This window comes from Panicum hallii, chromosome 7 (assembly GCF_002211085.1).
Source record: "Panicum hallii strain FIL2 chromosome 7, PHallii_v3.1, whole genome shotgun sequence".
Taxonomy (NCBI): Eukaryota; Viridiplantae; Streptophyta; class Magnoliopsida; order Poales; family Poaceae; genus Panicum; species Panicum hallii.
In genome coordinates this window covers 22,251,114-22,264,700 of record NC_038048.1, presented here as the reverse complement: position 1 = coordinate 22,264,700, position 13,587 = coordinate 22,251,114, and the positions used below count along the sequence as shown (strand labels likewise).

The 13,587-nt window shown below is 41.4% G+C and overlaps 1 protein-coding gene across 1 annotated transcript; it reads left to right on the top strand.

The window, feature by feature from the left end:
* The first annotated feature begins 1,910 nt into the window (after nt 1-1,910).
* Nucleotides 1,911-5,538, top strand: LOC112899956 (peptidyl-prolyl cis-trans isomerase FKBP19, chloroplastic). Its single transcript, XM_025968627.1, has 11 exons — nt 1,911-2,078; nt 2,187-2,298; nt 3,010-3,120; nt 3,519-3,604; nt 3,698-3,748; nt 3,901-3,981; nt 4,248-4,292; nt 4,551-4,606; nt 4,686-4,761; nt 4,843-4,949; nt 5,042-5,538. The coding sequence occupies exons 2-10, from the start codon at nt 2,259-2,261 to the stop codon at nt 4,939-4,941; spliced, it is 645 nt and encodes a 214-aa protein (XP_025824412.1). The 5' UTR covers nt 1,911-2,078; nt 2,187-2,258; the 3' UTR covers nt 4,942-4,949; nt 5,042-5,538.
* Nucleotides 5,539-13,587: the final 8,049 nt, after the last annotated feature.

Sequence of the window (13,587 nt, the reverse complement as noted above, 5' to 3'; positions counted from 1 at the left end):
GTGCGGGAGTTGAAGAGTTATTCTCGTAATATGATGAGTTTTGAAAGGTAATTTAGGATTTCTTTCGGGAAGTTATTTATTTAACTATTTTTCCAGGGATGTTAGCCAAAAAAAGTAGTTTTCAAATTTCTGAGCTAATTTTTCTATTTTAACCATCAATTCAAATTCTTAACTTATTCTACAATGCATGCCACGATCATTTGGATCCTTTTTTCCAAACCTGAGGATTTGGATTCAAGGCTCAGGGGCTGCAGGACACGTATCATCAACGACTTATTTTTTGAATTTTAGAAGATAAAGATCAGAAGATTCAAGACTAATTTGACCCTCAGCCTGATTTTTCGATTCAACCTAAGGCTCGGGGGCTACTCCATACGGAGTGCAATTTCTATCGCACACCATATAAAAGAAAACTTAAGACTCTTCGGGGCATGAGCACCTCACAGTCTCGACACAACCATGAAAGTACTCGCAAGACACCTTTAAGGCGGAGTTTCAGAAGAACTCGAAAACGCCTTCAGAAGTACTCGAAAGCATGAAGTGCTCGGTTACGAAGAGCTCGAGGCTTGTCAGATCCGGGGCTACGGGACTGTGCATATGGTATAGAATACTCTAGGATAAGTGATGTGGCATGTCACATACCTTATATCTATTGTAAGCTACTCGGACACGAGTAGGACTAGTCAGAACAGAAGGAAACTATATGAGTAGCACTCAGGTAGGACTCCTAAGCTCGTATCTGGCTAGGATATTTGTAACCCTATCCCCCAGACTATATAAGAGCGGGCAGGGACCCCCTTCAAATAATAACCAGTCCAAGATAATACAAACCACCAGGACGTAGGTATTACGCATGTCGTGGCCCGAACTTATCTAAATTTTGTATTGCTTGCACCTTCGAGTTTCTGATCTCGGCGACACCCTACCTACAAGTCTACTACCTTAGGGTATCCCTAGGTAGGCTTGCCAGTAAAACACCGAACACCCATATTAATAACAAATTCATCAATTTTCGGTTGAACAATTTCTGATTTCACAGCTAACTATATCCATTATGAAATATTCAGGATTTTGAGTTTGTCCTAAGTTATGTTATTCTAATTTGACTAAATTAATAGAAAACAAACAATAATATGCATTTACGATATGAAACGAATATAATTAGATCTATTGTGAAATATATTTTCATAGTTTACTTTTACTACGTAGTAGATGTTAATACCAATTTCTATAAACTTGAATAAATTTAGAGTATACAAAACTCTTGATTCAAGTGAGCTTACTTTAAGGCATAGTTGGCTAGACCATGTAACTTAAATTCTTTTGACAAATCCGTCCAAATAGGTTATTTGTGGTTGTTAATGGTATCAGGGAGAATCATATATGGTAAGTAAGCATCGGTGCCCGTATTAGTCCATCTGTATCTATGTCACCCTTTTTTCCTCATCTCCTTTTATAATCTGATCCTAAAATGAGAGCTAATGGATTTTATATGTCACCTTTGGTATAACAAATTTAGCAGAGTCTTTCAGTGTTAATATTACGATGAGATATGTATTATTATGTTTACATACATAGCAAAATCTATGTATTAAAAAACTAAAACGACCAGTAATTTGGAACGAGGGAGTAATAGCGTAAGGAGAGGTTTTATAGTGCCACACAAGTCTACCTGTGGGGCGGCACCCTCCAGTAGCGAGCCTCCAATAGTGAGTGTGGTATGTCGACATATTTCCTCCCACATCATGCAATATGTTTAAAAAATTTAGTTCTCCAAAATATACTTTAGTTAAAATAAAATGTTATTATTAAATAAATGAAAAATTAAAATAATTGTTGCCAGGAGAAAGGGGCCCAGGCCTCTTGCTGCTTGGACGCACGCTCTTTTTTGTCTCTCGAGGATGGGCTCGATCGATCCTGGAGCCAACGAGTCCACCATGGACCACACATTCCGTCGTTAGCTGCCTCTCCACCCTTCATCATCTCCCTCGTTAGCTCCTTTCTTCCACCACCGCAGCGCCACACCTCCACTGGTGATCAACCAAAATCCGACAACCGTTTCCCTGTTTCCTTGATCAGTAAGCCCCTCTGCTTTGTTGGATGGACTGTTGATATTGCTCTGTATACTCTCTTTTTTTCTGCGAGCCCTAAATCCAAATCTTTGTTTGTGGAAATGAATGCTCCAGGGCATCCAGATTTTTGCAGATTTGTTCCCTGCGTCGTGGAGCACTACCACCCGCTCTTTTTCTGTCAGGGGGATGGTGGTTCTCGCGAAGCTCGGGGCGCCGAGCATGCCAGGTCAGTCTTGGCGCTAACCTTATCCTATCAATCTTGTCTGCCTTTTTTGTTTATTCCCTGCAGTCTGCAGTGAGTGAAAGCAGTCAATTTGCAACCACCTTTTCGCGTCTGGGGATTGTAATAATAAGATTGAGGGTTAGTGGATGCTTAGGGTTAGTTGCTCGAGTTGTCGTGCTCAGGTTTTGCACCGGTTTTCTTCCAATAAAACCAGTGAATAGTGGTATTATGTGCTCCTGTTTCTTCCAATAAACCATGCGGATTTATGATTTTCGGGCCCAGTTTTCCTCGTAAACCAGGTCAATTCTTTTCTTCTTAAGTGAAATGCAGGAGGTCCCCGTCCTCTTCGAAGAGGTTCTTCGAAAAAATAATAAGATTGAGGAGAAAAAAAGAATCTTCCACTTCAGGTTCTCTTTAATGTGGCTTCAGCTTCAACTTGAACAAATTGGTGATTGAAGTTCTGAATTGGGCACACTACTGATATTGCTAAATAGTGGTATTAGAACATTTCCCACTATATGCCATGTCAATTCAGGTGGGAGTGGAACATACAATCAGAATGTGGTTTCTGTGAACCACGACTCATTCAGAAGATAATTTTCACAGGGGATTGAGATGCTGTGCATACGAACTAAATAAAGCGATTTGCAATCTAAATCTTCAGTAGATGCTGCTTGGTTTCCACTAAGACCATCCTGAATTCATTGGATACAGGTTTTATGATGGACAGAAGGAGACTGATGTTGATCCCTTCAATTACCATTGGCATCACCTCCTGTCAGTACACATTTGAGAAAGCAGCGGCGAAAGCAGAATTTGCTGATAGTAAGTCTGTAATCAGTATATCTTCATCATCTTGTAATGCTCCTTGTGTTCAGCATACAGTAGCATTCTCGCTATCTTCATTGGATTAGAGAGAAGGCCATATGATCTTCTAGTAATCACATTATAGAAGACAATGATAGACTAAAACCAAATGTGAATCAGTAATCGGTTTCTGTTTGCATTTTTTCATTGGAGATTGGAATGACTGATCCACTTAGCATACTTGTATGACTAAAACTCTTTGTAGTGTGTGAGACAAACAAAGGGGTGACATATATGGCTAACTGCTTTGCCGCTACTAAATCAAGCTTCTTTACTGTGTATCTGTTCTAACAAGAAAGTGTAGAAGCAATCCCAATAAAAAGGCAGCCAGGCCTTACCTGAGAATCCAATTTCAGTGCCTGCACTTCGTGGTAAAGATTATGGAAAGACAAAAATGCGGTATCCAGATTACACTGAAACAGAATCAGGTCTCCAGTACAAGGTGCCCTTACCGCCATCTGCTGATTTCTACTTTCCTATATAATCTTTAAATGATTAGACCATTGCGTTCAATATTGTCATGACAAAAATACAGGACTTGCGGGTTGGTGATGGCCCTTCCCCAAAAAAGGGGGAGATTGTTGTGGTGAGCTACAACCATTACATATAAATGCACATATAGCTTATTTTGGTGCATGTACATAGTTCATGTATCCTTCTCTGTAATCTTTATTGTTGTTTGTAGAGTTGTGCCAAGTTTCAACCCTGATGAAGGTTTGAATTTGTTTACTCCTTAAGGTTGATTGGGATGGCTATACAATTGGATACTACGGTCGTATTTTTGAAGCTAGAAACAAGACGAAAGGAGGTTCGTTTGAGGTATCAATTACTACTGTATTTTACAGAAAATATGAGTATTTAGCTTTCTTACAAGTTCAAACAATCATGTGATTCATTGAACTTGCTTGGGTGGTCAGAACAATTGTGTCATTAGTATTTAATTATGAATGGACATGATTTATGACATTACTTTTTTCGCCTAAGAGTGTGCTACTCTATATATTAATTTTAGTCCAAATTCACGTTTTGGTCCTCAGTTTTTTCCCAATTCGACTGATACATCACTCTTAAATCATAAATGCCAGGGTGGTGACAAAGACTTCTTCAAGTTTAAGGTTGGATCAGGACAGGTAATTTACTACTTTAGGCAGTGTTGATCACTGTTTTCATATCATACAACCAATCACTTTTGGTAGAGTACTACATTACCATGTCCATAGACCATGCTATGGAACTGGTACAGGTCCTTTTCCAAAACATTGGCTACAACAATTTCAGAGGACAATTATGAAGTAGACTGTTGACACTTTTGCAGTTTTGTGAGCTCTGTATAACAGGAAATGTTCAGTCAGTTCCTGTCTCACTAATATCCATTTCTAATAATGTAGGTCATACCAGCTTTTGAGGAGGCTATATCAGGCATGGCTCCCGGAGGAGTTAGGAGGTAAGGTGGCTTCCATGCATTTCCCAAAAGTTCATCTCGCAGCTTGCAAATATACTATTAAAGAGCTCACTCACTTCAGGATAATCGTACCACCGGATCTTGGATATCTGGATAATGACTACAACAAGTTGGGTCCAAAACCAACGACATTCTCGGTAAAACACTTGCTTGATTTCAAAAGTTATCCTTGTCAAGTTTGTTCGAATCGTGTTAAACATTTACTGTTTGTCTTGCAGGGACAAAGAGCTCTTGATTTTGTTCTACGGAATCAAGGCTTGATAGACAAAACTCTCCTATTTGACATTGAGCTTCTCAAGATAATTCCAAATCAGTAGTATATGAGGTTCCTTTCTCACTTTTAACATGATTCTGTCTTGCACTGACTCCTCTTGTTTGTCCACAGTCCGGTAACATGCCAAAGATTACATTTTGCAGGTATGATGATTATTTTGGAACAAAGAAACACATGTTATTCACATCTGTTATTGAAGAACTGTGGTAAAAAATATATAATGTGTCATCGAATGTGAAAATAAATTTGCTAGGCATATGTGCACATACGTAATGATGCGGTAAACGTATCTACATACATCTCCACTTTATATGTCTCTTTTCGAAAGATGCTTATGAAGTTTTGTACTGAAGCTGTATTTTAATACCTCTTTGTTCACCACTACCGAGGTTATAGAGGAAGTGATCAGCTGAAGAATTGCGGAAAGGAACAACAGCATTTGAGCTGCAAAAGTTGTAAATAGACCAAAATCTTGGCTCTGTCTATCTTGAATGATTCCTTTGTAGCTTAATAACATGGTTCTTTGGCAATGAGTGAAACTTGAGAATTGGTTGCATTGCATTGCATTAGTGCTGGAGTCATGAGGAAGAAGGTAATGCTAAAGCTGTAATCGAGTCCTTCATTATTTAGGTTCACTTCACTGTTATTTTGGTACTTCACTTGTGGGTCCATAGTTTCTTTTAATGACTGGTCACCGAAGTCAAACCATAATTCTCTGCTTTACTACTGTAACACCATAATTTTTATTAGGAACCTAAATAAATTGGTTAGATTTATTGTAGGCTCGATAAGGTTTATTTAATTTATTTTGAGTTTAGAACATTTACCGTGAATGATAAATTAATATACTGAGCCATAAAAAATACAAGGAAAGAAATATAGGTCTTGTGCATTTTATGCCGCATCGCATCGTTTTATTATTTGTTTTTTAGCTGAATTAAATTCAAATGAATTTGCTTGTCTCCTTTTTCTTTCCTCTCTCTTTTCTCTTTTGGGCTCAATCTAAACCTCTCTCTTTTCCTCTCCCCCTTCCTTCTCTCTTTTGGCCTAGCTCAAATCTCCCTCTGCCTCTCCCTGTTCTTTTTTCACCCGTGCGGCCCAACCCACGGCCTAGGCTGGTCTGATTCGGCCCCCTCTTCTCCCCCTCTCTCTCACCACCAGGTGGGGTCCGCCCATCGGACCCCTCTTCCACCTATCATGGCAAAAGATGGTGGACAACACTATCATAGTGGAGCATGCTCGCAAAGAGATGGGTGAGCAGAAGAGAAAGTTCTAGTCGCAGGGACAGTCCAGCAACAACTCCCACCCTGCTTTGTGCTCCCACAAGGGACACCTTTCCACACTGGAGGATAGAATGTCAACTTCGGGTAGAATCAATACCAATGCCCCAATCAGCAGCACCAGCAGGCTCAATGTGCTGGTCAATCAGTGCATCGCCACAATCTCCTGCAGAATCGCCAGAACATCCCCACTGGAACACCTGTGAGAAACAACACTCCTATTTTCACCGGTGGTAACACATACTTCAGGTGTGGTGAGGCTAGTCACTATGCCAACTGTTGCCCCAAGGGAAATGCCCATAACACTCGAGGTTAGTTCAACAATAGTGGACAGAGGCAAACTCCACAGCAGCAGCAGCAACAGTTCAAAAGCAACAACCACACATCGGAACAACAAGGGCCAGCAAAACTATGTCCGCGGGCATGTGAACCATGTGGTCGCGGAGACACTCAGGAGGCTCAGGACGTTGTGTTCGGTATGTTCCTAGTCAACTCAGCCCCTGCATCAGTTTTATTTGATTCTAGAGCATCACATTCCTTTATTTCTACCCAGTTTGTCGCAAAGCATGGTATTCCCATGCATACTATGTCAAATCACATGCTAGTTAGCTCACCTGGGGGAAATATGAAAGTCATGTACTAGTATCTTGGTGTTAGTTTCAAGATCATGGCAGGGATTTTCGTGCCAACTTTGTAGTATTGGTTCTAGTGGAATTGACATTATACTCGGAATGGGATGGTTGAGCAAAGTTGATGCAGTTATTCAGTGTGCCAAGAGGTCAGTGCTCCTCACGAGCCCAGATGGTGAACGGTTTGAGTTCATTGCAACACTTCCATCTGCAGCAGACTGTGTAGTGAACCAGCTGAAGGCAGGTTTGACTGAGGACATCAGAGTAGTGTGTGAGTACCTGGACGTCTTCCCCGATGATTTGCCAGGTATGCCACCTGAACGCGACATTGAATTCCTCATAGATCTTTTACCTAGTACTGCACCTATTGCTAAGAGGCCATATAGAATGTTAGTTGGAGAATTAGAGGAACTTAAAAAACAGTTAAAATAATTGCTAGATAAACGGTTCATTCATTCTAGCTCTTCACCTTAGGGAGCATCTATGATATTCGTTGAGAAGAAGGATGGTACACAGAGGATGTGTGTGGACTACAGAGCATTGAATGAGGTTACTATCAAGAACAAGTATCCATTACCTCGTATTGAAGATATGTTTGATCAGTTGAAGGGAGCCAGAGTATTCTTCAAGATTGATTTGAGGTCAGGGTATCATCAGCTGAGGATACGACCTTCAGATATTGCCAAGACAACTTTCACTACCAGATATGGGCTATATAAGTACACAATGATGTTTTGTGGGTTGACAAATGCTCCAGCCTACTTCATGTACCTGATGAACAAGGTATTTATGGAATATCTTGACAAGTTCGTAGTGGTGTTCATTAATGATATTTTGGTGTACTCCAGGAATGAGGAGGAACATTTGAGGCTTGTTCTTCAGAAACTCAAAGAGAATCAATTGTATGCCAAGCTCAACAAGTGTGAATTTTGGCTGAATGAGTCTCGTTTCTTGGTCATGTCATCACAGATGGAGGTATTGCAGTTGATCCAGGGAAAGTCACGGATGTGTTGAAATGGGAACCGCCAACGACAGTGTTAGAGATTCGGAGTTTCGTATGACTCGTAGGATACTACAGGAGGTTTATAGAATACTTCTCTAAGATAGTGAAACCCCTTACTTCACTACCAGAGAAAGGAAAGGAGTTTGTATGGTCAGAGGCATATCAGGATAGTTTCGATGAGTTAAGGGAAAGGTTGACTACTGTACCAATATTGGTTATGCCTGATATTCACAAGAGCTTTGACATCTACTGTGACGCATCTAAATAAGGTCTTGGTTGTGTATTGATGCAAGAGGGACATGTAATTGCTTATGCATCTCGTCAGTTGAGGAAGCATAAGCAGAATTACCCCACTCATGATCTGGAGTTAGCAGCAGGGGTGCATGCTTTGAAGATATGGAGACACTACTTGTTGGGTCACCGATGTCAGATATACACCAACCACAAGAGTTTGAAGTATATTTTCACTCAGAATGACCTTAATATGAGACAACAAAGATGGTTAGAGCTCATCAAGGACTATGACCTGGAGATACACTACCATCCAGGGAAGGCCAACGTGGTTGCCGATACCTTGAGTCACAAGAGTTATGTGAATGCAACAATGGTTAATCAGATGCCTCGAGAATTGTATAAGGAGTTTGAGCAACTCAAACTTGGGTTCATTGCTCATACTGAAGGGATCACTATAGAAGTAGAGCCGACTCTCGAACAGGATATATGGAAGGGTCAGCTTGAAGATGCTAAGATCCAGGAGATAAAGGAGATGACAGAAGCAGGCAAGGCACTTGACTTCACCGAGGATGAACAAGGGACTGTATGGTTCCGGAAGAGGATATGTGTACCAGATGTGGATCACCTTCGTGAGAAAAATTGTGTAGGAGGCTTATGATTCAGCTTATTCAATCAATCCTGGCAGTACCAAGATGTACCAGGATTTGAAGGAGAGATATTGGTGGTATCGCATGAAGTGTGATGTTGCAGCTCATGTGGCATTGTGTGATGTGTGTCAGAGAGTCAAGACAGAACACCAGAGACCAGCCGATTTGTTGCAGCCATTGAAAATGCCAGAATGGAAATGTGAAGAAATTGGTATGGACTTTATTGTGGGGTTGCCATGTACACGGGATGGTTATGATTTGATATGGGTCATAGTGGATTAATTGACCAAGGTAGCTCACTTCATTCCAGTGAAGACTACTTACACAGGAGCACGATTGGCAGAGCTATATATCTCCAGGATTGTGTGTTTGCATGGGGTACCTAAGAAGATAGTTTCAGACAGAGGTACTCAATTCACATCTCGATTTTGGCAGAAGTTGCATGAGTCAATGGACACGAAGTTGAATTTCAGCTCAGCATATCACCCACATAGGGATGGTCAGACAGAGAGGACGAATCAGGTATTAGAGGATATGCTTAGGGCCTATGCCCTTAAGCACAGAGGCAGTTGGGATAAGAGTTTGCCGTTTGTAGAGTTCTCCTACAACAACAGTTATCAGGCTAGGTTTAAGATGGCGCCGTTTGAGACATTGTATGCAGGAAGTGCAGGACTCCGTTGTATTGGAGCGAGACAGGCGAAAGCGAGCTGTTTCGGGCCTGAGATCATTAAAGAGGCCAAACGACAGGTGTAGGTTGTCCGTGTGAATCTGAAAGTAGCACAGTCGAGGCAGAAGAGTTATGCAGATACTCGATGACGGGAGTTGACTTTTGAAAAAGTAGAGTTTGTGTATCAGAAAGTGTCACCTATTAGAGGTTTGCGCAGATTCAAAATCAAAGGGAAGTTGTCACCTCGTTACATTGGTCTGTTCAAGATCTTGGAAATGAAGGGCGAGGTAGCTTACCAGCTAGAGCTACCTGCGTGACTATCAGATGTGCACAACGTGTTCCACATATCGCAGTTGAAGAAGTGCTTAAGAGTACCATAGGAGCAGTTACCACTGGAGGACTTGAATGTGCAGGATGATTTGACCTACACTGAGTATCCGGTCAAAATTCTGGACACATTGGAAAGGATCACCTGGAGTAAGAGGATTCGGATGTGTAAGGTTCAGTGGAGTCACCATGCAGTGGATGAGGCCACTTGGGAATGAGAGGATGAGTTACAGGCAGAATTTTCTCAGCTCTTTGCTAGCCCAGCCGAATCTCGAGGACGAGATTCCTTTTAAGGGCGGTAGGTTTGTAACACCCTAATTTTTATTAGGAACCTAAATAAATTGGTTACATTTATTGCAGGCTCGATAACGTGTATTTAATTTATTTTGAGTTTAGAATATTTACCGTGAATGATAAATTAATATACTTAGCCATAAAAAGAAATATAAGTAAATATAGGTTTTGTGCATTTCATACCACATCACATTGTTTGGTTGTTTGTCTTTCAGCTGAATTTAAATTCAATTTAATTTAAATAAATTTGCTTGTCTCCTTTTTCTTTCCTCTCCCTTTTCTCTTTTGGCCTCAATCTAAACCTCTCTTTTGTCCTCTCCCCCTTCCTTCTCTCTTTTCGCCCAGCCCAAACCTCCCTCTCCCTCTCCCTCTCCCTCTCCGCGTTCTTTTTTTACCTGCACGGCCCAACCCGCAGCCCAAGCTAGCCTGCTTCGCTCCCCTCTTCTCCCTCTCTCTCACCGCCAGGTGGGGTCTTGCTATCGGACCCCTCTTCCACCTCGAGCCAAGCTCAAACTCGAGCCCGAGTCCGGCCGGCGCACGCCTCCCCGCGCCACCTGCCCCGCACGCCAAGGCCTTCAGCCGCCCCTTTATAAGCGACGCCTCGCGCCCCTCGACCCCCCATCGAGTCGCAACCGCCTTTTGCCCCCACAAACCCTAGCCCTAGCTCGCCGCCGCCGTGGATCCGCCATTTCGCCGCCCCTCTTCGCCAGCCAAGTGCCGCCAAAGCTCCGCGTCGTGGTGAGGTCCATCGCCAGCCCTTCTTTTCCCCCTCTCTCACCTTCTCGCGCGTGCAATCGCTCGCCGTCGCCGCCTTGCCGCGCCTAGCCATTGACAGCCCGCTCCGGTCCCCATTTCACCTTCTCAAGCCTGTATGCGCATTCCCCTCTTCGCTCTCTCTGTCCTCGGCTTTTCCCCGCGCGAAACCGCCCTCAGAGTGCCGATTTCGGCCAACTCCAGCGAGCCCCGCCACCGCCGCCGCCGCAACCCGCGCCACCGGCCGCCAACGCCGCCACCCGAGCCCCTCCAGCCACGCCGAGCCGTCGGATTTGGATCCGTGGGTCTTGATCTAATCTAGACCCGAGTCAAAACCCAACGTACCGGTCAACACTAGTTATTTTGCAGAAGAGACCCTCTGTTTTATGAAAATCAACCCACGCTCCACCCTAGTTCAAAAGTATTTACGATTAGATCTTTTTTCTTCTATTTTAGCCTCAATCTTTTTCTAAAATCCAACCCGCTGTCCTCAACCCATCGGTTTTCTATGCTAACCCCCGAGTTTAAGATTTATTTATGTCAGAGCCCTTTTAGTTTCAAATCTTTTTTAAATAAGCCCCTGGAATCATATTTTGACCATAACTTCTCCGTTTTAACTCCGTTTTCATCGGTTCTTGCGCTCACACGATCCTTGTGACGTGCACGGTAGCTTTATAACCTTGTTTTGTTCTATTTACATTTTTTAGTTTACTATTTCTTATTTGTTGTACTTGTTTTCTTGTATGAACTTGTGTGGTGCGATAGACGGTGCGCAGTTCGAGAATCCGCAAGACCAAGGCTTTGAAGACGCCCCTGAGCAGCAGCAATGCTTTGAGGAAGGCAAGTGGTCCTCGATCATACTTTGTTCCTAATAATCTTAATACACATATTTATTTTATATGCATATATGAGTCTATAATTTGATGGATCCCAAATTAAGGATGTGCCTATTTTCTTTTGTACTTTCTTGATTAAACCTGGGTTATTTTGCTTTATATTGTAGCTATGCTAGTTGCTCATCTATTTAGACTATGGTTTGTTAACTTGGAAACAATGTTACACTTGTTTTACTTGATGTTCTGGAGTACCTTATGGTGATGACTATAAGATCATTACATTAATTGGAACTTGGAGAACCACCCAAGAAAAAGTGCAACCATAATACTACATGGTTCTGGTCTTGGCTAATTAATTAGAAAATTTAGCTTGTGATAATCTTACCAAAAGGGCAAGAGGGGTTACATTGTCGGGGTATAGCTCGGTCCTCTTGAGGTTATGATATAGTTCTGGTTAAGGCGTCTTCCTCAGTAGGGAGAGTTATGATCGCTTTGACTTGAAACCTTAGCGGATTGTCATAAGTTAGGAAATCTTTGTAAAGATCTTGTATTGAATCCCTGCCACTCACTTCAGAAGTATTTAAGGGCCTTGCAAGCCCGAGCATTAAGGAAAATACGAGTTGTGGGTAAAGTGTGCAACCACTGTAGAGTAAAAACTGATATATCAGCCGTGCTCACAGTTAAGAGCGGCTTGGACCCTTACATGATCATTGAATTTGAAGATGATCTAAATTAATATTCTTTATTTATGTTGTTGTTACTTATCTCTTTTACTTAGTTAAGGGTTTACGGTATATACTTACACTTAGTTAATGCTTGCTAAATAAAATTTGACCAACTAAAAGTGCTTATCGCAGTCAAACCATGTCAGCTATTCCTTGAAATTGGCCTTGCATGTTATATAATTTACCCCACTTGATGAGGACCAACCATAAATATACTCACTTACGCTTGCTTTATTAAAATCAATGCTGCTTAGAACAAGATAATTGTTCAGAGTTCCCTGAAGACTTCGAGGAGTTCTACGCGTATGTCTCCTAGTCATCTACCTCTGAAGTTAAAGTTCCGCTGTGACGTTCATTTGTTTGCTTAAGATTAAAACTTTCGGTCATGTAATAAAGTACTTTAATACTCTCTTTTGTTATGACATTATTTCGGATATACACTTGTATCGTCTATCATATGTGTATGAACTTGATCTTGGAGCACATATGAGATGCATCTGATTTATGCTTAAAACCGGGTATGACAACAACCGGTACCATTGAAATAGGATTTATTTCAAACATTTGTAAAACTATGATATTTCACTAAACAAATTTAAAAAACCTGAGAAATAAATCGTTTAACCATCCTATTGCAAAACACCGAATTCAAATTTTAATTGTAACTTTTTATTTGAGAAATCCAAAAAAAAGTAATTCTAGGTGCCGATTTTTACCATGGAAATTTCACAAATTTTATTTACCGAGAATTTGAACCCTCGTTGCGATGGGTGACAATGCCAGGAGAAGAAGAGTATATATGGAGCTCTTCAGCTCAGCTTGATCATTTAGGATTACATGCTTTTGGAAATGCTACAAAATCCTATCACGTGAATTGACACTTATCCGGTCTCGGTGAATGGGTAAATCCAGCCGTAGTTAAACCAAAGTGTGCCTATAAGGTTTTTGGATGTCTAGAATAATTATCACTTTTAGGTTTAATTTTATGAACGTAAACTGATAAACAAGTAAACTAGACTAACTAGCATCATCAACTTGTAGCAGGACCATAATCTAAGACGTAACAGAGCAATACATGAACATAAGTATTATGACACCAACTTCTTGACTAACGAATTTTGCTCACTGCTATTGTTCTTACTTCCTCTTTGCGGGAGAAGAAATCTCTAGTGTTTAATTAGTGTATTCCTTCATTGCTGGTTGAGCCGGCGTGTAACTAGATTTATAGGCTTTGCTATGTATCTAGACATCTACATGCATAACAAAGCCTGTGAATCTAGAAAAGCCAAAATAA

Coding starts and splice junctions, on each gene's coding strand:
- LOC112899956 (XM_025968627.1), top strand. CDS start 2,259: ATGGTGGTTCTCGCGAAGCTCGGGGCGCCGAGCATGCCAG. Junction 3,605..3,697: donor AATCAGGTCTCCAGTACAAG/GTGCCCTTACCG, acceptor ACAAAAATACAG/GACTTGCGGGTTGGTGATGG. Junction 3,749..3,900: donor AAAAGGGGGAGATTGTTGTG/GTGAGCTACAAC, acceptor TTACTCCTTAAG/GTTGATTGGGATGGCTATAC.